Source organism: Pezoporus occidentalis, unplaced genomic scaffold (genome assembly GCF_034315485.1).
Source record: "Pezoporus occidentalis ecotype Australia unplaced genomic scaffold, CSIRO_AGI_Poc_V1 ctg65, whole genome shotgun sequence".
Classification (NCBI taxonomy): Eukaryota; Metazoa; Chordata; class Aves; order Psittaciformes; family Psittacidae; genus Pezoporus; species Pezoporus occidentalis.
Window position 1 is genome coordinate 426474 of NW_026915998.1, and position 21493 is coordinate 447966.

Genomic DNA, 21493 nt, shown 5'->3' on the forward strand with positions numbered 1-21493 from the left:
GGATAACGAAGTGACAGCGTATCATTTTGGCAACTGCTTCCAAATTCATTAGAAACACCAATTACTGCACAAAGTCCCACTAGTTTACCAGCCCTGGTTCAGGGGAAGAAGCTTCCTGATTATAACCAGGACTGATAGTCTTTGTTGAACTTTGATTAGGTGCACAATAATTTTCTGTGACAAAATGTCACTGATCTTTGTAGCTGTAACCAAGTCACTACTTGTCACCCAGGGAAGCTGGAAAAAATAAAGGCAAGTCTGTTTAGCTTCAAATTTGTCATCATCAGCTGAGGGATCTCAAAGCACCAGTATTTACTGGAGTGTTCCATTCTCCCCATGTACATCCTACCCCCTCTAGTTCTTCATTCCCCAGGCTTTATCTTCTGGATGATCATTCAGAACACATTCTTGGGCTGCTATGTTTGCAGCCTGCAGACTTCACAACAGCAGTCCTCCAGAGCTGTACAGCTTGTCTGCTCTTTAACAGAATAGGATAGGATTCTATGATTCATTTAACTGGATCAGAATAGAGCAAGTCAAAAACAAAGTTCCTCTGAAACACTTTTAGTGTGAATGTTAAATATTCAGCAGCAGCTCTTTTGTTTTCCAGATCTGCTCCTATTACACCATTCTACTTGTTAATGTAGATGTGCTTACCTGTCAAAATGATCCAGGCTTGCTTGTGTGTCTATTGAACCTGTTCAAACATTTTTAGCTGGATGGATTTTAACCTGGATGGTGGTAGCAGAACTGAGTTAGGGAGCAAGCAGGCATGCAGACTTCCTGGCACCACTGTGGAGACAGTAACCCCCAAGGAAGACAGCCTCAAATGAGCCAGAATAGCACCTTCAGCCTCAGGCCAGCTGAGCCATTCCTGGGAGCCACGCTAGCTCATGGGTGCACTGGGCACCAAACTGCAGTGCTGAAGTTGGCTCCTAAGTTCTCCTTCTCCCTCTGCAAAACTTAGTAGGCTCACCCATGGATTCAGGCTTCACTGACTGACATCAAATTCCCCTGGGAATGTAAGTATGCACCTCCATGAGTGTTTTACCCTCCAGTTAGCCCCTGCTTCCACTCATCTCTTCCTGACCTCTTTCACTTGCCACTGTGATTGGAAAACCTTCTCTCCCTCACTCACAGAGCAGCTGCTTATAATCTGACTTCCCTCTGCTTCTCCAGGGCTCTAACAGTGACTTGGTGTTCCAGGCATTCCAGCTCCTACAGAGCAGGGAGGGAGCTCTCAGTCTTGCCACTAACTTTAAGCCAGTTCTCCCCACTGTACTGAAACTTGGACAAGGGAATCAATACACTGGAACGTAGGGCTCAGACAGCCATAAAGATGGAAAAGAAAACTGGGCCGTGTTTCCAGGTAGCAGTGTATAACGTGGAAGATGATCTCAGCACTAACCGTTTCAGACAAATGACCATTTACCAGTTCTTTCCATCTAAGTCTTGGCTCCATTCATTTTGCCTGAGACTTAGATCTATTTCTGGAAACCTTAAAAATATACAGGCGGTTGCCAGCCATTTTTATTCCAATGCAGGAACATTATATACTGAAGACATTCCTCTTGGTTCCTGCTCAAATGGCAAGCTTTTTCCAGGTGAACACCAAATTGACCCATGGCAATGTTGTCCAGGCAAGTATTGCAGCTCTTTCTGGGCTGGAACATGAAGTAGACCTAAAAAAACCCAACAACCCAGAATGTTATTGTGCAGGAGATGCCTAGAACAGGAGTCTAATCCGGGAAATGTTCATGCTGTCTCTCCCACCCAGCTGATTCACTCACAAATGAAGGGAATTCCCTCCCAGCCTGTTAACGTTACAGGGTGTGATCTGCAGTCAGGGTTGCATGACTGTGAGAGACATGCACCGCTGGGCATCCATAACTCCCACTCTGCATCCAGTTCTTTTCCCCACTGCAAAACACAATGGTGCACCACAGAGCACACACCACCCAGCCCAGTTAGGCATGACAGAAGGCATCCTTCATTTAGGTTTTTACTAAACACATGGCATCTCTGATACTAAAATGCAGAGAAATAAGGCATTTAGGGTATTTATACCAGCAGAGTGAGTGGGTTATAAAAATGAGGAACAGATAGTGGATAGGTGGATGGATAGACAGATAGATGACAGATAGATAACAGATAGGTAGACATATGGATATATACATACATGCTGTGTTCTCAGCTGTTCTCTGTCCCAGAAGCGGCTGTCTTCAGCCACAGACACAGAGAAGCAGACACTCAGTCACAATTATGCCTGTTATGTTTCAGGACAATTCGATCTTCATAGAGAACACAGACTTCCATTTTTCAAACACAGCCATGCCTTTATTTTCTTTGTCTTAGAGGTTGTTTTTTTTCTCTCACTTAGCATGTTTCTGTTTGTTTTTAAGAGGACAAGGGGGGGGGGGGGGGAAGTCTGCAATGTCAAAACTAGTTTTTCAAGCCTAAAAACGTGTTTTGAGAAGATCCCCAAGCCCAGGAGCCTTCCCCCACCAGAAACCTCCATCCTCAGCCACCCTGGGGGCAGGGAGGATTAGCTTACTGATGTTTGTACAGTGCTTTGAAAACACAAAAGCTCTCTGGGTAATTCTCTTAGAAACCACACAAACCACCAAGATACCAAAGTCCCTCTCAGTGAAAGGCTAGTGTACAGCTAAAAATAACCATTAAGGAAAAAGGATGGCTCCTCAAGAGCACAGGAGATATCAGAAGTCCTCACTGAAGATGGCCTTCCAACAGACCCAGAGCTGAGTCGCAGCATTCTGAACTTCATGTCTGTGCATGTGCCTTCTGGCTTTCTGTGAGCATCTGAGAGAGAAGCAGCAGGGCCAGGGTCAGGCTGCCTCTCCCCTGAATCACAGCACAAGGCTCCCTAACAGGTCAGCAAGTCTCCCTGAGCTCAAAGTGCACCATCCTTTCCGAGGGGTGGTGGGGATAACAGAGGGCACAGCAGTTTCCTACAGCACCAGCTACTGGCAGTATCAGTGGAGCCCCAAGGTCCCTCTGTAGGGAGAAGCAACCAGCCTCTCAAAGAGCTCTGAGGAGGACTACTAGAGACTGTCTTGCTGTCCTCTGCTGCCAGGAGATGAACACCTAACCTGAGTCAGTCAGCCAGCCCGTGCTTCTCTGGGAGGAGTTTAACCTACTTGCTTGTATTCTTTCTCTTCATCTTGCTCATTGCAGGACCTCCTGCAATGAAAAGCATGGAGAACCACAGGATTTTGTTTCCTAGCTGCATCCAAATCCTCTGGGCAACCTGTGCCAGTGCCTCACCACCCTCATAGTAAAGAGCTTCCTAATAGTTAACCTAAATCTTCGCTCTGTCAGTTTAAAGCCATTCCCCCTCTTCCTATCCCCAAAGGCCCTTGTGAAAAGTCCCTCTCCAGCTTTCTGCTGGGCCCCTTTAGGTACTGGAAGGCTGCTATAAGGTCTTCTCAGTGACTTCTCCAGGCTGAAGAGCCGCAGCTCTCTCAGCCTGTTTTCACAGGAGAGGTGCTCCAGCCTGAGTCTTTTCCTGGTTTCGTGTTATTCCTATTACTCGATGCATTTGCAAGAGCTGAATGCTTTCACAAACTTCAGAAGTATAAGAAAAGAATGGTGTAAGACAGGACAGAATAGCATAGGAGAGAATCGCATGGAAGCAAACTCCATCTCATCAGTGGTGTGTCCTCATGTTGATATTTACAGTGTCAGTATAGTACAGATTTCAGGCAATGTCAATTCAGTAAAGATTTCCTTTCAGCAACACAAACACACAACTAGAGCCGCTCCCACAATAACCAACACAGGGTCAGACACCACCTGCATAGGTAACTTGAGCTTTCTTGGAGCAAATATAAACCCTGTCTTGCCCCAGTGCAGCATGCAAAACTGGTGAAGTACATCCCTGTACCACATTGTATTTCATTAATCCATCCCTGAGCTGATGCCTTCTTTCTGAGAAAATGGATTGCTTTGAAAGACTGGCTCAATAATCTCAGAAATAACTGCAGGTTGTTCTCTCTTGCCTCAGTTTCCCCAGTTAATGATGAATTACTGGATGCTGATGGTGTTCATTAACAGCTGCAATGCACTCAAAGAGCCAAAGGTGGAAAAAAAGATTATGGCATTACTCAGCTTCCCAGGATTCATTAGATACTATGAGTATTCTGGGGGACTGACAGAGAATCTGCCTTATTCATAACTAGTTTATATCTTACTAGTCAAACAAAATTCGCTTGGGAATCCTCTGAGCCTGTGAGGGTCTTATGGTGGGAAAACATTAAAAGCACTGTTAGAAACACTGCTAAGGACTCTCGGTAGTCACAAGAAGAGGCTTCACACTCCAGATTTGTCCAAGCTCTTGGATGCAGGAAGCTGATACAGTCTTTGCCCCAGCACTGCTGCTATTGGTAAATAGGGAATATAAAGCCCTGTTTCTCTGGAGAAATAAAAGACATAAGACAGTGAGAAGAAAACATATAGATTACTGGGGGTTGGCTGGTGAGTGGTGAGCAGCTCTTTGCATTTCAGAACAGAGATGGCAATGTGGTGTCATTTTAACTGCGTGCTTCTGCATAGGTGATGCTCAGTCCATCTCAGCTTTATGGTTGGTATCAATATTGTGCAACAGGACAAGGAAATGTCAAAATAATGGAATGCTGACCAAATGGAATGCTCTCCTTGTGTGGAGGTGTTGGGACTGACCTTCGGGACCTTTAATTTCTGGCCAGAAGATCCTGTTCCTTAAATACACTTGAAACATGTCAAAAAACCAGTGCCCACCTACCTTTCTGAGCTGCTGAGCAGCTGATGTCCCAAGACATCCCCTGGCTTTGATGACCCAGCCCATTTGTACCCTGGATGCAGACAAAAGCACTGACTTGCAGACATGTGCGGGCTGCTGACACCTACTTCAAAGAGAATGAAATTAGGAAGCTACTTTATCCACCACAAACTACCACAGACAACTCTTTTCCCGCAGGCTTTTCCTCCTTTCCATGAAGATGCAGATGATTCTGAATTAATTGAAATGGTGTATTTGAGAAGGAGCAGCCAGAGCTTCCTGTGCCCCGTGATACACCACACATCCTGGCTTGTTAACATTAAAATGCAGCAGACGTCCCCTTCCCTCCCCTCCAAGACCTACATGGACTAACCTACTTTATTAGTCTCACAACCACACCCTGCCATGCTTGTTCAGTCCCTGCCCCAGGCTTCTGTGTGTCCACAGCAGGACAAAACACAAATACACCAATAAACTACAAAGCTGAAAAAGCCAAAACCTTCCCTGGGTTTCTCTCAGGTTACTTCACAAGGTCCATTTCTTGGGCACTCATATTAATGTTGTATCTGTCCACTTGATGCGAATCTCATCTGTTGACTTCAGAGCACTTAAAAGGCCAAGTGTGAGGACACAATATGTGTTCAAATTACCTGAATCTTTTTTGAGGGTCACCTGAAAAGGGCCTTGGTCAAGCACATTGATCTGATGTCAGCTCTCTGCTGGGATTTTGCTACCCTCTGGCATTCATATACCCAGATCCAGAGCGCCCTGGGGATTCAGGTAGTCACGATGAACATGCTCACCCAGAGAAAGCTGCTGATCTGTACAGCCCCATACAGATACTATTCAAAGGGTCTCTTCTTGCACAAGTTTCAAGGGACTTTCTTTCACTGTCTCTGATACCATTCAGTGGCATTCACTAAGAACACTTACAGAGAAAGTAAGAACAAAATGCAGAGGTTTCCTGGTTCCTGCTAACGAATGTGGAAAACAGAGGCTCAAGAACCCAGCCTAGTGGACTCTCTTACCGACTGTACAATAGAGAGGTATACAATTCTAGAACAAGCTTAGGCAGGATGCTCCTTTGGATGTTTTTTTTTTCCTCCTTCTAAGTTAGCAAATAAATGATAAAACAGATTGAAAATGTTTTGTAGCTCCCTATTGTGCCCTTTAATAAGGTCAAACCAGGATTAGCAATGTTGTCTGGAGGAGTTCAACCCAAGCAGTCTCAGCTATCTTCTTAAATACAGTCTAAGTCATCTAATTTGTGTGACATTCAGTGAGATGGATTTTTAGTCATTGTTTTCAGAGCCACATTCTCTTTTTTCATTGCTAGCTACTGTCCTCCCTGAATGGTAGTACAGTCCAGGTGCTGAGCATCACTCTGGGTATTCATCCAGACTCTGCCCCAATCTGAAGAAGCTTTCTGTCCTTTCTATATCTCAGTCATTGAGACACCTCTGCAACACTGGGGTAATGTCTTTCACCAGGAGCCTTAAACCTTTGGGGTTAAAAAAACATGTTGAATACTATCTAGTACTTTCTGCTTTCCCAAGCCATACCTGTAAAGTGTGCCAGTTTCCATCCAGTCACACTTTCATGCAGTTTCCATTGTACAGTATTTAGAGGAAATAGAACAACAAAACACAAACAAGGTATTTACTTCTTTTTAGAAGATTTCCTTTCACACAGGCTGTGCTTCTATGAACACTAATACTGGATCCACACCGTTCTGGAGCACTGACAGTAAACTTTTCATGTGGAGCAGGCAAGGACACTTCTGTCTGGTTAGCTGGGTCATCTTGAGTTTTGCTGACTTCATGTTTTAATGCTAGCACACTTCAGCAGAGATGAGATGTGATCTGGCACGAATCTATAGGGGCCTGCACAGGTGATCCATCTTCTGGGACAAACAAGTTCAGCAATGTTTTTCCAATAAATGTTAACCAGAAGAAAGAGCCACCTCTGGACCAGCTTCTTGTATCACCAGCCCAATGTGTTTCTGGTCTGTTACTTAGAGTCTTAAAGCTGGATTTACTGCCCTGATGAAGTCTTCCAGATTCTCTTCCACTTTGTTTTTGCCTAGATTTCCACAATAAATGGAGACAAATTCTCTTCCATTTTGTTTTTTCCCTAGCTTTCCATGATGAATGGAGTCAAACTTTCCAGGATGATTCACCCTGGCCATAAGCAGAGATAACTCTGTACAAACCAGTGGGAATCAAGCGTGCTTTGCTACTCTCCCATACTCATCATAACCTAAACTGCTATTATTTTTACTTTGTCATCTTTACTAATCTTCTTCTACACACTTAATATTTGTTAAAAGGGATGAGGTATTCTCATAAACGCCAATCACACTGCATCACAGTGCTGTGCTATTTTTGTCTTTGTCATACCCAGGAAACACGGCATCACATCGTGCCATAAAACTGAAATGGGATCAAAGCACAAAGGGCTGTGTCAAAAATCACACAACAGTATCCTGCCCTGCAGAGAGCCAAAGCAGCCTGCAGTGTGTAAGCACAGGGTGAAACGCAGTCTTCCGTGGGCAAGTCATTCCTGTGCTGTGGGAATGAAATGAGAGACTCAGCGCATGACCCAGACTTCCTCCTGCACATACAGGGATCAATATCCTAGAAACACACAGGACAGCATCTTAGATGAACATTCACACCACACAAAACTGCACAGCTCCTCCCCACCAGAACTGCCACCATCCGCCTGTCACCAGGTACTGCTGCTGTACCCTGCTGCTGCCTCTCCTGACGTTTTGCAGGCCATGTGTTTTCATATGACTCGGCAAAAATCCCAGAGATGGAAGAACTGCACACCAGATCTGGCCAATTCAGCGCATAGAAGAAGAAACTCCTCTCCCCCCCTCCATTGCCAAGCCCACCTGATAACCTCAGCACTCTGGTTAGATACAGAAGAATAGAAGTTAGTTCAAGTCCTCGACACCCCCCAGCTATCCCAGTGCTGTCTGAGCAATTTGCTGTCCTGGTGCCTTGCTCACAGCAGAGCCTGGCATAAATATGCAGGTTCCTGATGCTGTCACCAGAACCCAGCCCTTGAGTTCATTGCATGCATGAATAGTTGTGCATTAATTTCAGTTCAGTTCCCAGGGCTGCACTGCACAGCACTGGGAGCGAGGAGCAAACTACTTAGTGAGTGATAATCATCTCGTATATCTAGCTTTGCAAAGAGCTCAGCCCGGTGAAGAATTTAATGGCTTGGTTCTCCTATTCAAAAGTAGATCAAAGGGAACAACTAGAGAAGAATGATACTAGTAAATAAAGTTTGGGATTACATTTGGGATTAACATTCAAAAGAAACAGAATAGTCTTGCAGTTTACTGGACAAAAAATAACAGTGATGTCTATGCTTTGTTGTTACTGCTCTCAGTTGGACTTCCTGGAATATCAAAGCGGGTTGTTCCCCATGATCTATTTTGGATTTTTCAAATCTCATTAATTGCAAAACAAATCAAATTTCCTGAAACTATATGGAGATATGGGATTGGTTTAAACCCACTTTAAGATAGTACATCCTATTCTGTAAGGCAGCGGTTCATTTAATCTCAGTGCTTCAGTTGCCTTACATATAACATGAAAACACTAATGTCTCCTGTTTCAAGAACAAAAAGCCACACTGTAATTACTGATGTTTGCCAAGCAGTTGGCAGGTGTGCAGGGGAGGGTATGGGTACAAACGATTACAAACACAGCACTGTATGGATGTATTTATGTATTTATGAAGTTTGTTACCTTGCTTAGGAAAAAACAAACTCTGCAGATACCCTTCTGTGTCTACCTGGAAGGCTGCCCAAAGAGACTGTAGCTGAAGGGTGTGGTGTGGAATCAGCCCGCTTATCATCCCTCACAGAAATCATGAGAGCCCATCTCTGTGAATGTGATTCTGTTCTTCCTTAGGGGGCTGCAGAATGAGTGCAGTGATTCAGGATTAACTGTAACAGACACAAATCTGACCTGTTGGGTCAAATTCCAGTACAGTTCATATATCCAGGCACAGGAAACCAAACACTTCACTGGCAATCTCTGCTGTATTGAGGGCTAGCTTCACCTTCAAAATTATCAACTAATTCTGTATTGTTCTATATAATCCACATCTTTTGACTGAACTACCTTGTTTGTAGAGTGATTTGGAATAAAAGTGGGTGCTATGAAAAAGTGGATGCCTGGGAACGATGGACTGACATGATTTTGGGGAGGGGCTCCCCTGTGCTTGCCCCCACATAAGAGTGTTTCTTATATTTCAGCTCTGCTTCTAAAGTAACCATGGTTCAAGGCATCCGTATTTCACGAGGCATAAACGGTTCCCCTTTAGGAAAAGTAAAAGTAGTTTTTCCTGTTTGTGAAATTTCCACGCTGCCAAGAACAAGAAAGCTTTCGAAACTCTATCTTTGCTGCTTGCAAAGCTTCACTGCCTTATAGGGTTCTGAATCCCCTGGATTCACACTGGGGGCGGGCTGGGAATGCTGGCTTTTCCTCCTTCTGGGTGATTCTGGGAGGCCCGCAATGATGTCATGGTACATTTTAGGCTACAATAACAGGAAACCATCAAGTGTTTACACTGGCAGACTGGGCTGTGATGTGATTTTCCTCCTTTTCCCCCCCCCCCCCCCCCCCGCCCACCTCGCCCCTGCCATTGACTTCCTTGATATATCGGCTTCCTCCAATTAAAATACTACAAGGTGACAGCACTGAAGGAGGAAGAAGGGAAGTGGGGGAGGGAGACAGAAAAGGATGATTCTAAAAGGATGATTTCCCTTCCCCTCGTAGCACTCACACAACACCATCCCCTCCACCGGCTCTGCACACACTGGGTTAGGACAGCAGCCCAGACGCTTGGCCTGCTGAGGCACTGGAGGATGTACCTCTCCAAGCTGCTGACACGAAAAAGAAACTCTCCCTTCCCTAGCACAGCTGAGTCACAGATCTCCCCAGCAGTTTTACTTCTAAACTTCCCTGCCACACCAGAACAGATGAAAACATACAGCATCGGCTGATGGACCCGAAGGAGGTCCACACTTTCAGGGCTTGTGGCAGAGGAAGGATGGAAGTGAACTTCACCCAGAGACCGTGCCACAATTTGAGGCCAACATCAGGTTTCAGTCAGAGGGGAGTGAAGTTTCTGGGGTTGGGCTGGGTTTTATGCACGGCTTGGACCAGGGATGCACAGCATGAAGTGTTAGATATTCTGTGCTTTCCAGCTTGCTAGTACTGGAGGGAAGAAAGAGGAAGATATAAGGAAGTGTCCAGAAGACAAGTGTCCATCTCCCATCCCCTGGCCAGTGAAAGCACTCACCATCTCTGCCTTGGTGTAAATCATCCTCAGCCAAATGATACATACTTGGAGCTGAAAAAATGCTGGATAATAAAGCGGTGTGTTTGGTTATCCTTGCTGAGACCTCAAGTGTCAACCAGGCCTCAGGCACAGCTGAAACAAAGGCAGAGAATGAGGCCACGCTTGTCTCAGCTGATGGAAGTATTGGAGGCTTGGCTGATGTAACTGTGGCCTTCCCTTTTCTGCTGCAATTGCCCGCTCCTTTCTCGTCTCATCCTGCCAAGTCCAGACATAACTAGGGTAGGAAGGAAGAGAGTAAGAAACAAAATGATTTTATTTCTGTTGTCTATTTCTCTCCATTCGTGCACCATCAGCAACACTGCCAGCTTTAAATCATGGCAAGAAATCTCCCAAATGGAAGAGCAAAACATCTGTCAGTCACTCCGCAAAACCAGTACGATGCAGGAAGTCTTTCTCAGAGCACCATGGCTCTGTTCAGTGCATTTAGAAATTGCAGATCCCCAGCTCATAAAGTTCAATAGCAGAAAAAAGTACAGAGGCACTTAGACCCTGTATTTGTGTGTGCAAAGTGCCATTTGCAGTAGTTAGCAGAAGGAACAGGAACCATGAAGATGTGACTTCACGTTCTAAGTTACTCAGATACATATCTGTGGCCACTGACAAGCTGACACAAACTGCATTAAAGCTGTCAGTGCTACGTCCTCAGTGTTGTTACCCAAGGCAGCTGATTAGGGCTGTTAGGGAAAGACCATCCCAGTAAAGCTCACACACTCATCTTCCAGCATGGGTATATCCTGGTCCAGAATAAACAGGAAGATTTTGCCCCTAGCAGGTAGCTGTGATCATAAGCCCACTTAAACACATACTTCACTCCCAGACATGCTTAAAATGAAGCACAATCTTAAATGCTTTGCTGAATGAGGGGTTGAGGCTTTCTTCTCTTTAATAATCCCAAAGACAAATTGGAAGGGTTTACCCGCTGGTAAATGGTGTAGACTAATTAGCTGAGCTTGAGGGAGCAGTTTAAAGATCAAGAGTCCCATGCACCCTAATTATTATTATTAAATATACCTCCAAGGCAGTGATGTGAGAGACTTGTGCACTCTGTCACAAGGCTTTTAACAGCAATAAAAGCAATAGCCTAAAACTACAACATGAGCTACAGTACAGAACCATACTGGCTGCCAACATCCATCTGAATAGATATGGATATGATTCTTAATGCTGCTAACACAGAGGGTAACTCCATGCAAGGCTGGGGTGAGGGAGGGATACTCACTTCATGTTTTGCTCCCAAATAAATGGTGGGATGGAGATTTGTTTCAAAGAAACCCATGCAAACAGTAGACTGAAGTCAACCTCACTACATCATCCATGCCTCCTTCTGAAATAGTGACAAAGGTGGCCTCGCTGGAGAATGCCTTCTGCAGTTTGGCAGCCAGAAGGAAGGGTGGCTCCAAGTAAGGTGGGGAATTATGGGAGTCACTCCTCACAAGTTTTCCTCTACTGCTCCTCTGCAGGCAGGGATAGGCTGAAAGAAGGATGCTCAGTGTTAGGTAGGAAGCATTTAGCCCTTCCACAAGCAGCTGTTTTTTCCAGGCACAACCTTTAAGCTGAAAATCGGTCAGTTCAAGATGTGGTAGCATCAGAGTGGTTACAAGCTGCCCGCCCACAGCAAGTGGACAGGCCCTCCCATACACACACACACTCTCATCGTTCAATTACTAAGAATTTTCCATCACTTCTTTGCAAACTTTGTGGGACCTGTATAAAAACCTTTTCAGACAAGTAAAACCGACATCAAACCTAAGCCTGTCCAGGAAAGCAGTGCTACAATTGCACAGAAACCCAGAAAGGCAGAAATACCTGGAAGGGGCACTAGTACTTCAGTGAGCAAACATTTAATAGCATGACTATCTGAGAGCCAGTGTATCTCTTTTGGGTGCTTGTTCCTGAGTCCCAAGGAGCACCCAGATTTTGGAACCTCCATTCATTTCCCGCATATGTCAAAGGCATTTGCTTTCTGTGAGTCAGAGCCTGGGGCTTCACCAGACGCTGACTTCACCAACTGTAACTGAACTTCCCTTTGCTGCTGAGTCACCCTGCATACAGACAGGCTGTGGAGATGCCCTGTGCAGATGCCGGCTGTGGGAGTGTGCTGCACCAGACCCTAAACTTTCCATACCCTGAGGGCCCAGGAAAGTCACCGCCCTCACTGGCACAAGGAGCTGTCACCAGTCATGGTGCTGCCAGAACTCAGGTAGCTGAGCACATGGCTTGTTTCTCTGAAAGTGACCACATCTGTGTCAGTGACCCCTCTCATTCATTTCCTGGGTACAATATGTCTGACATCCTATCACTTCCATGGACAGCATCCATGAGCCTTTGTAGGAGAAGAGAGAAACAGTGGATGGGGTTTGGCCCTTCCCATAATGAAACACCTGACCAAGAGATTTCTTGCAAGGGGCTTATGGCTTCTTCATCCCAGCCTTGAGCAGGTTGGGTCCAATAACTACCACGCTCAAAGCACAGGGAGAACAGAGTTGTCAGAACCGCAACGAGCACAGCTGCAAGCACATGCTTTGGAGTATTGGGGGATGCTGTGGAGCTAACATGGCTAAAATCACTGGAAATTCAGCCCATGAAGTGTAGGCAGTATTAAGAAAACAGACTCAGAAGAAAGGGACAGGAATAGTGAATTTTGAACTGCCTTTGGGCTGTCATGACCTGGGAAGCAAGTGGGAGTTAATACCTATTTCATTCAAAGAGTTTTGGAACAGGATAAGAAAACAAACATGGGGGGTGAACGGAGCAACCTAGAAAGATAGTGTCTTTTAAGCACAAAGCACATAGCATGTCTGGTTAAGGAAACCACCTCCCTAAAACCCATGTCTGGGAGTCCAACACAATCCATCCCCATGCCATTGCTCCTATCTACCCTTAGATCACCTGTGCCCTGAGACCTGCCTCCCTACTCCCATTGAAGCACTGCAAAAGAGAGTGAAAGCTGATCCAGGGCTACAGTTACTCAGCTCCACAGCAGGGCCAACGCTGCATGTCATAACCATGGATAAGCCTCTGTACTTTCCTTCGTTGGGCTGTGCTGGAGTCATCAGGAATTGTCCCATAAACTGCTCTTATGGTGGATTACACCAGCAGGCAGCCATGATTTTCCCTTATCACTCACAAAGCACAGCTGCTCACAGTGCTTGGGAAGAGGAGCTAAGAGGCTCCACAAGAGGGCAAGAAGCATGAATTAGAGAGGGGAAGGGACTTTCAAATGCTTTGTCAAGGCCATATTACCAAGAACAGGTCTTTTTTCCCCCATCACTTTTGCACTGTGGAAGCTGTGTTGGTTTCCCAGTGACAAGCAACTCCTCATCCTTCCACACTGGGGAGCACTGGGAACATGAAAGGAGGAGAGCTGTGTCTATTCCATGCGATTCAGAGGTCAGCACAAGTTAGCAGCACTGGTCAGCAAGCACAAGAAAATTTTATGCTGGAAAATCCTAAACTGTTTTGCAGAAATTAGTTCTTTTTAGTGATATTTTCATGAAAGAAATCAAAAGTGCTCTTTGTCATATGATTTAGTTTCCGGTAGTCCTGTGAGGAGCAGGCGGTTGGACTTGGTGATCCTTATGGGCCATTCAGACTTGAGATATTCTATGAGTCTGTGATTTCTAGCTTCGGGACTCCTCACCAAAGGCTAAGTTTGCTGCACTGAGCTGGTGGCAGATGAGCTTGTGCATTAGGGCTTGTTTCTTTCTTGTGCTTACCTTCACCTGGGAGCATGACCTCTTCATCCAGCTGCTCCAGCACAGTAGGGCTCAGCAAACGTACATTTAGGTCTAAATGGGGTCACACTACAGAGAGCAGTGTAATACCCTGTTCTGATGTTCACATCGTGCTTCCTGCGCAGAAATGGGACTGCCATGTGCATTTAGAGAGCACCCTCTTCTGGGGGCAGCAGTGAAGGCTGCTCTCAATTGCAGATCTGTCTCCTGTGAAGCATCTGCTGAAAAATGGGTGTATACCAGCAGAGCTGGTTAAACACAGCAATAAGTACTGCAAGATTCTGTACACCTCCTAACTGCAGCCAGCAAGATGTAACTATTCCAGCGGCTTTAACTTGGATTCTTAAAATAGGGTCATGGCCTATGATTCTATCGTGGACCTTTCCTGTACTGGGGAAAATTTGAGGACAGACCTGGTAAATCTCTGTTAAGCTGTTGCAACTAATATGAATTTTCAATAATACTATATACATCCACAGAAAACATAGCACCACTTTAATATAATGAAGAAAAACTCCCATGCACCAGCATGCATGGCTTTACCCTGTTTGCCCCCTGCATTGTCTACATACCCAAGGTGGGTGCAGGAGAACACCTAGACCTGTCTTCTACTGCCAGGCTGTCTCCAGCTTCTCATGTGCCTTGTGCCTGAAATGTTTGCAGCATTTTTTCTTGCTCTTTAGACAAAACCTAAATTCATTGTAGCTGCATTGGAATAGAGGGAAGTTACCTTCTGGTATTTCAATAAAAGTAAAACATCCTTAAAATGCTATCCTGAACAGAAAAACCCTAGTGACAGACAAAACATCAAAATTGCAGTTAAAATACAACCTTAATGAAATTTCAATACAGAAATGTTATTGGATACAGCAATTTTTACTTACTAAACAAAACAACCTTAGCACATCATCCTGCTATAGAAACAGTGGGATGTGGTTTGCTCTCATACCTCAACAATGTTTGTTATTTCAAAACCAAACAAAGGTAACAAGTAAGACTATCCAGTTAAAAGATAAATATTCCACATTTATATCTATGCTTTAAGAAAGTAAATGACATTAGATCTGTATTGAGTAGTGTAGATTCCATTCTTCCTTTTGAAGAGCAAAAACCATAGGTATTTTGGGTAATAGTCACATTTTTACATAAAAACCCAGAATTGTTGGAATGTGTTGATCCAATGGAAGTGTCCAATGAAATTTTAATCTCACTGAGGCCAAGGAAAGCTTGCCATTGACTTCAGCAGAGCCAGGAAGGATTTGCTGTCAGAGGGCACCCTTGATGCTACTCGAATGCCACAGCAATTCCTGTGAGCCCACAAAGCAGGTTATCAAACAGTGCTGGCTCTAAGGACCACAGAGCAGCCTGCAGCCTTCCTTCCACCCATGTGTGAGCGCAGGCAGGTCAGGTGTACTGGCTTGGCTTGGTAAAGTGAGGAAATAGAACACTGCTAAAAAATACAACTTGGAAGTGCTTCCTCCTCGCTGTCAGAGCAGGGCTGTGCTCAGATCTTCTTTCCCAGCATGCAGAATGAGACTATGGTCTGTCGATGGAGGACACAGCTAGTACCACGGGTTGTATGGCAGCTGAGAGAATATGCTGTGGCCCCAGGTCATGGAACTGGGCTATGTGGTGCACATTCAGGCTATGGAATCATACAATGCTGCTATAATGTAGTAGCAGGGAGGGTGGAACTACATGATCTTAAGGTCCATTCCAACCCTAACCGTTATAATTCTATGATCACAGGTGTGTCCCTGAACAGCTAGATGAGAGAGAGAAACTGTGACATGTAAGAGCACGGCATGAGGTACAATGTGGGAAAGACTTATGGGATTTGACAGGTCTGATCAGTTGTGTACCAAGCACTCCAATGTTAGGCCTCTCCAATAGTTAGATATGCTAAGGCAGCAAGTAAATGCAGTATGAACTATTGTCACTCCATTGTCCACCAAAGGGAATAAACCATGCTGAAGGTTTACTGCTAAAGGCAAAAGGGGAACAGAGCTTCTGAAGTGTTAAAGTTTCTTGTTTCTTTTCAGCTTCTGTTTGAAGATAGCAATGTCATAATAAGTTTTAAACTTCACCAGGAAAATGGGTATTGGGATGATAATAGTTAACATGCCAAATACTGCCGCCAAGGCTGCCGTCACTTGGCCAGCTGTGGTGAGAGGGATAATATCTCCATAGCCAACTGTAGTGAGTGTGATCAAAGCCCACCAGAAGCAAACAAGAATGTCAGTGAAGTGCAGCTCCCCCGTGTAGGAGGGATGGCTACCCAGCAACTCCCCATAGAAAAAGAGAGAGCCAAAGAAGAGGGTCTCAAACGCCAAAATCATCAGCAGGATGCAAATCTCTCTGAGGATAGACTTGAGGGTGTAGCACAGGACCCTGAGGATCAGTGGCGTTTCTATCAGCTTGGATATCTTCAGGAGTTTGAGGAGATAGATAACTCGAACGAAGCCCAACCAAAGCCCTAGGCTTGGCACTCTCTGAATCTGCCCAGCCACAAAGAGTTCAATGTAAACTGGGAAGAGGGAGAGGAAGTCAACCACATTGAGGGGATTTTGGAAGAACAACTTCTTGTCTGGGCAGAAACAAAATCGCACAGAGAACTCAAAAGTAAACCAGAGGACACAGAAAAGCTCCAGATGAAGCAAGTAGGCAGCCTGGTGGTAATAGGGTTCATGGTCATTGTGGGAGACCTCAGAATAGCCAACTGAGGTGAAGTTAGCAGTAAAGAACTCAAACTGTGCCTTGGTCTCCTCACAGAATACGATGACAATTCCAACGATGAACAGCAGAGAAACAAAAGCCAAGCACTGCAGAGGGAGGAAAGGGCACACATGCAGTTAGGTCAACAAAGTATCCTATAACCTCACTGCCCCACCACAACCCCAGGATCACTTCCACAGGCACTGTACAATCCCAGATTCATCTTTCTCAAATCACCATGGTTTTGCTCACAGGGAGTGCATTTTCTCCCTCCAGATTGGAAAAATAGTAGAGAAGACTGAAGCCAAAGAAAAAAACCACCTGAACTCATATATCAGAGTTTGTAAGGAAGGGAAATATCCAACAGCTGGAGTAACGCAGACAGACTCACACTGGGGGTCTCTGCAGCACAAAATGTTGGCTCCAGAAACACCAGCAGCACAGAAAACACCCTCTGCAGCCTCTGACTTGCGTTTGTTGCTCTACATGCCTGACATTTTAAAGAGGCACGGGGCATGCATTTTGTACAGAGAGCAGGGAGGAGGAGAGAAGAAGAAGGAGGTGTCTGTTAATGAGAAGAGAGAACTTTATTTTCCTTTTTCAATCTGGGACTCAAAGCATATTTATCAAAGCTCTGAACCCATTAGCGTTTTTCATGGACCCATGCCGGCAATCCCAAAGGACACACACTGTGTCCATCACCACATGTAGTATTACCTTAGCACTGAAAGAGGAAAAGGGTTTTTCAAACATAGACCAAATCTTTGGCTGCCACCTGGTTCGCCAGCTCAGATCCCTTCTTTCTGTCTGGACTATGAGGCACTGGTCATCAGTCTGCTCATTTTCATCCAAAATGTTAAACTCCTCCGGCTGCACCTCTCTGTTATTCAGCTTCAGCCAGCAGCAGGATGCTAGCTGTGCCTCATTGATTTCCCAGAAAGCCAGCTCTTCTTCCAAGACTGACCTACAGGTGTCAATAGGACAGTGGAAATGTTTAGTCCTATAATAGTTCAACACGTAGCTGAAGATCTCTGCGCTCCTATCAAAAAAGAACTCTTTGGTGGTGGGATCATAGTCGTAGATGCTTGAGGCATGGGGTTCTGTGAGGCTGCACAGCTTTGTCCCTGGGAAGGTCTGGAGGGTGCTGCTGTATGTCTCGTATCTGACTCCCCCAATATTCAGAATGATTTTTTCCTTGGAGCCTTCCATCTGTGAGGGAGGAGGGAGGCACAAGTCCTCATAGGCTCTTGTTTATCTTCAGTCAAAAAGAGAAGAACACAAATTAAAAGAAGTAAAGCAAGCTTTGGCAGGTTTTCCAGGGTACCTCATTCCAGTGCTTTTAAAGCATATTTTGTACCTGAAACCTGCATCTCCTACAGGGAGGAAGGCACTCTGCCATTTCCCATCATGTTCAGTGCCTGCTCCCAGACCCTGCTCCATGTCCATATCATCTGAGCTCCTTCCAGGAAAGGTATCAAACTAAATGACAGACATCTGGTTTGCACTGCTCTCCCTCCCAGCTTTTCCCCACGCGGACAGAGCGCACACTCCAGAGTCTGTTTAACCACATTTGGTTCATATACTGTAGACAATCTTGCAATAAACTCATTTGAGGTGAAGGTTTTTCCTTAAGTCATCCCTACACAAAGCCAAATAAACTTTCCCTCTTCAGGAAGCTGCTCCTTACCTGGAATCTCTATGCAGGATTCCTGGACTAGATAGAAATGCAGAACAGCATACTGCTATCTCTTTCAGGGCTTGCTGACATCTCAGAATAGCACCAGAACCTGCTGCCAAGGCCTCTGACATGGGAAAGCATGTTCATGTTGCTTATTTCCTGTAATACATCCCCTGTTTCACTCATTCAAAATCCAACATACCTGAGAGAAACTCGAGCCCTGCTTCATGAATGTTATTGTAAGAAGGGAGAGAAACCAAGGATCTCTGCAACCCAAGGAGCACAGAGGAGAGGTACAGAATAGGAGCAGCATGTTCTTATGGAAGTGTCTAGGGCTGCCTTTCACCCACAGGTATCCACTTCTGATTGTCTGTACCTCTCCATTTCCCATCCTCCATTCTTACACGTTTCCATTTAGCTTTCTCTTATGCCCTGCATTTCTAGTTCTTGCCTTTCTCTTAACTGAGCAAGCCTGTGTATCTTACCTGCTTAGACTCTCTTACCCAGAAATAGCTGCTAAGTGCGCTGAGGCCATGTACACAGAAATTCCAGTTGTCCCTTCTCTCTTTTTTGCAGGAAGTGCTGATCATGGGAGTTACAGATCCCTTCTGCAACAAGTCTTCCCATGCAGGATCAGCAGGGAAACAAGCCCTGCACCAGGGGGGACTCTAGAAGTAAAAAACTTCATCCAGTACCTCATTCAGCTTTATCAGAAAGGCTGGAAGATGCAGCTTGGTCACACACTCACAGCACAAGAGAATTACTGCCCATCTGCTATCCTTGCCAATCCCAACATATATGAGGCTTCATGCAGCTTCACCCTAAAACTTCCATTGGCTTCAATCAGAGCAGGATTGAGCATAGGGACTAAAAGTGTGCAGGCATTGCTTAGCAGTTTCTGCACAGGAATCCACACAGTGTGATTCCAAGCAGGTTAGATTAATTCAGCACTCAGCAAATCTGGAGTTACAATATTGGTCTCTGTTGCCTGACTGTAAAGAGCACAGTGATTTTTGAGATCCCAGCTGAACTTTCCTTCATCTGCTGAGAACGCCAGATACCTCTTGCTCAAACATAACAATCCCCATGTGAAAAATGAGCCAAGAAGTGCCATTTCTTATTCTTACCTTGGTGCTATTGCAGCAACTCTGCAACCAGAAGAAAGGAGAAGAGACTGGGAAGAACAGAGACAAATTCAGTGAAAACAGGATGTTCGATGGCTAGTCTCCAAAGCTCAAGTCTCATAGATGCCAGAAAACAAAACCAGCCAATAGCACTGAAAAGAAGCAGAGGCCCCTCTCCCTTGTTCTCTGCCCTATCAGCACTTGCTCTCCCCACTCCAAGGAATAACACTTGAACAAGGAGGCCACAACTGCCAGGCCAGATATGCTCTGACTATGCTGTCACCCACTGCTTCACTAAGTCTCAAAGGGCCACACTGCCTGGGAAATAGGTGCAGCTCAAATGTCTTAGAACCAATTAGAGATTTAACTTTCAAGCCACAGAAAGGCAGACAGAGCATTGCTCTTGGCCATGCCTTATTCAAGTTTAAGTTAAAATTAATACAGAAAACAACAGGAACAAACAAATAAAACCCCCAAAACACCAGACCCATCTTCTTGTCACACTCTCCTTTTTCCAGTTTGAAGGGCTTTTACTTCATTTCTGCATGACCCAAAGCGTAACCTTTTGTACCCACTGATTTTATATGCATTTTTTGTGATTGATTACTCCAGTAAAAGGGCTGGCACATGGTTAATAATCCCAGTCAAGAAAGGCATGCTGTGTGTGAAATTTCCTCTTGGCTGACATTCCAAGGCTGGTTCTAAGTATCACCTCTGCTTACTTCAAACTCTTTGGAAAGAAACTAGGAAAAGGAATTTCCTTATTCCCAGAAAGAGCAAGACTATTCAGGAAGGCTCTGGGGGCTTCCTTTTCAGTTAAACAAATGAAAAACAGATTCATGTCTCTTCAGAGGAAGCAGTATCACAGTTCACCTGCTGGGTTGTTAATTTTAATCCACCACCTATGTAACCCTGACACACCAAAACCTCTTTTCTTTTAAAAAGTAGGTTTTCCATTAGGCTTTTTACCTAGAAAGCAGTCTGGTTCTTCACTCCTCATTGACACTTCGCCTGCAGGTGCAAGTAACTCCACTCACCTTAACCATCCAGATTCCCAAAGTACTACAGGGACACCACAAGATAATCCTGGCCCCCTCTCAGCCAACACCACAGCAAGGCTGCAGAAACTAGAATAGCAAATTACTGCCCATCCTGTGTGGCACATTTCAGGCAAGAAGCCACCTTTGCCCATTACCTCCCAATTCTCTACTGAGCAACCTTATAGCCAGATATCATAAGAGCATCAGGACAAGCATAATTGCCCTTAGGTCTGGGCTCTGAAAGCACATGAAGCATGTGAAATCTACACTGGTTCAGTCCTTGCTCCCTTCCATCTCTATAACAGGCACCAAACTCTTCACAACCTTCTCGCTCTCCACAGAGAATAGAAATGAAAAATTATCCTTTTCATTTAATTTCTGATCTGTCTCTGAGGGTCTGGAAGCAGGTGATCTGATCAAGTTGGATGCATCCTATCTGTTCCACAGCACTGGCAGCATTTGCCTTTTATGACCTTTGCACTGCAGTTGATTTCTGAAACCCAGAAATAATCTGGCAAGCAAAATGACACATGGTGTTCCTATGCTCTGAATAAGGCCCTTTGATTGCAGTAAACAGCTTGTCCTTTCAGAACATTTTTTAAGCAGATGAAAAGTGCAACTCCATTTCCAGAGCACAGGGCCCTGTTCCAAGTTTTCTCCCTGCCTCCTATCTTCTGAGAATTCACTTTAACTGCATGAGGCGCTGCGGGAGTTTGGCAACGAATGTTAAATCTGTTCCCTCAACCTTACACTGCTTTTGAGTAATGAAACTCTTGTTTCAGTTTGGCACACGCTTAACACCCAAGAACAAGGTAGACTTTTTTCTGGGGGAGGAGGCTGAAGCTGTATTAAACTGAGGCATCTGTCAAAGACAGTGATTTAACAGAACTCATTTAACAGAACTCATTTAACAGAACTCATTCAGCATTTCTTTCCCATAATCTCTGGTATTCAATAAAATAAATATTTCATACAGGGCAGAAGTTCTATCATTTTTTCCCATTCCCTCACGTTCAGATGCACGTGGTCTCAACTAT

At 45.0% G+C, this 21493-nt stretch overlaps 1 protein-coding gene across 9 annotated transcripts; it reads right to left on the bottom strand.

Moving 5' to 3' along the window:
* Positions 1 to 14377: 14377 nt before the first annotated feature.
* Positions 14378 to 20595, bottom strand: LOC134175058 (potassium voltage-gated channel subfamily C member 3-like). Of its 9 annotated transcripts, XM_062640498.1 has the most exons (5): positions 19420 to 19900; positions 18302 to 18451; positions 17972 to 18093; positions 17332 to 17869; positions 14378 to 16721 (listed from the first exon to the last, which is right to left on the bottom strand). In XM_062640498.1, the coding sequence occupies exons 4-5, from the start codon at positions 17821 to 17823 to the stop codon at positions 15918 to 15920; spliced, it is 1296 nt and encodes a 431-aa protein (XP_062496482.1). In that variant the 5' UTR covers positions 17824 to 17869; positions 17972 to 18093; positions 18302 to 18451; positions 19420 to 19900; the 3' UTR covers positions 14378 to 15917. The 9 variants fall into 9 exon arrangements, with proteins under 9 accessions (XP_062496482.1, XP_062496489.1, XP_062496483.1 ...); XM_062640505.1 differs by lacking the exons at positions 17972 to 18093; positions 18302 to 18451 and adding an exon at positions 20454 to 20595 and having other exon boundaries at positions 17332 to 17578; positions 19420 to 19466; XM_062640499.1 differs by lacking the exons at positions 17972 to 18093; positions 18302 to 18451 and adding an exon at positions 20454 to 20587 and having other exon boundaries at positions 19420 to 19466.
* Positions 20596 to 21493: the final 898 nt, after the last annotated feature.

Excerpts from the sequence above, each read along its gene's own strand:
- LOC134175058 (XM_062640499.1), bottom strand. The coding sequence starts at position 17,823 with ATGGAAGGCTCCAAGGAAAAAATCATTCTGAATATTGGGGGAGTCAGA. Across the intron at positions 16,722-17,331 it reads TTTCCTCTTTCAGTGCTAAG|TGCTTGGCTTTTGTTTCTCT; the intron begins GTAATACTACAT and ends CTCCCTCTGCAG.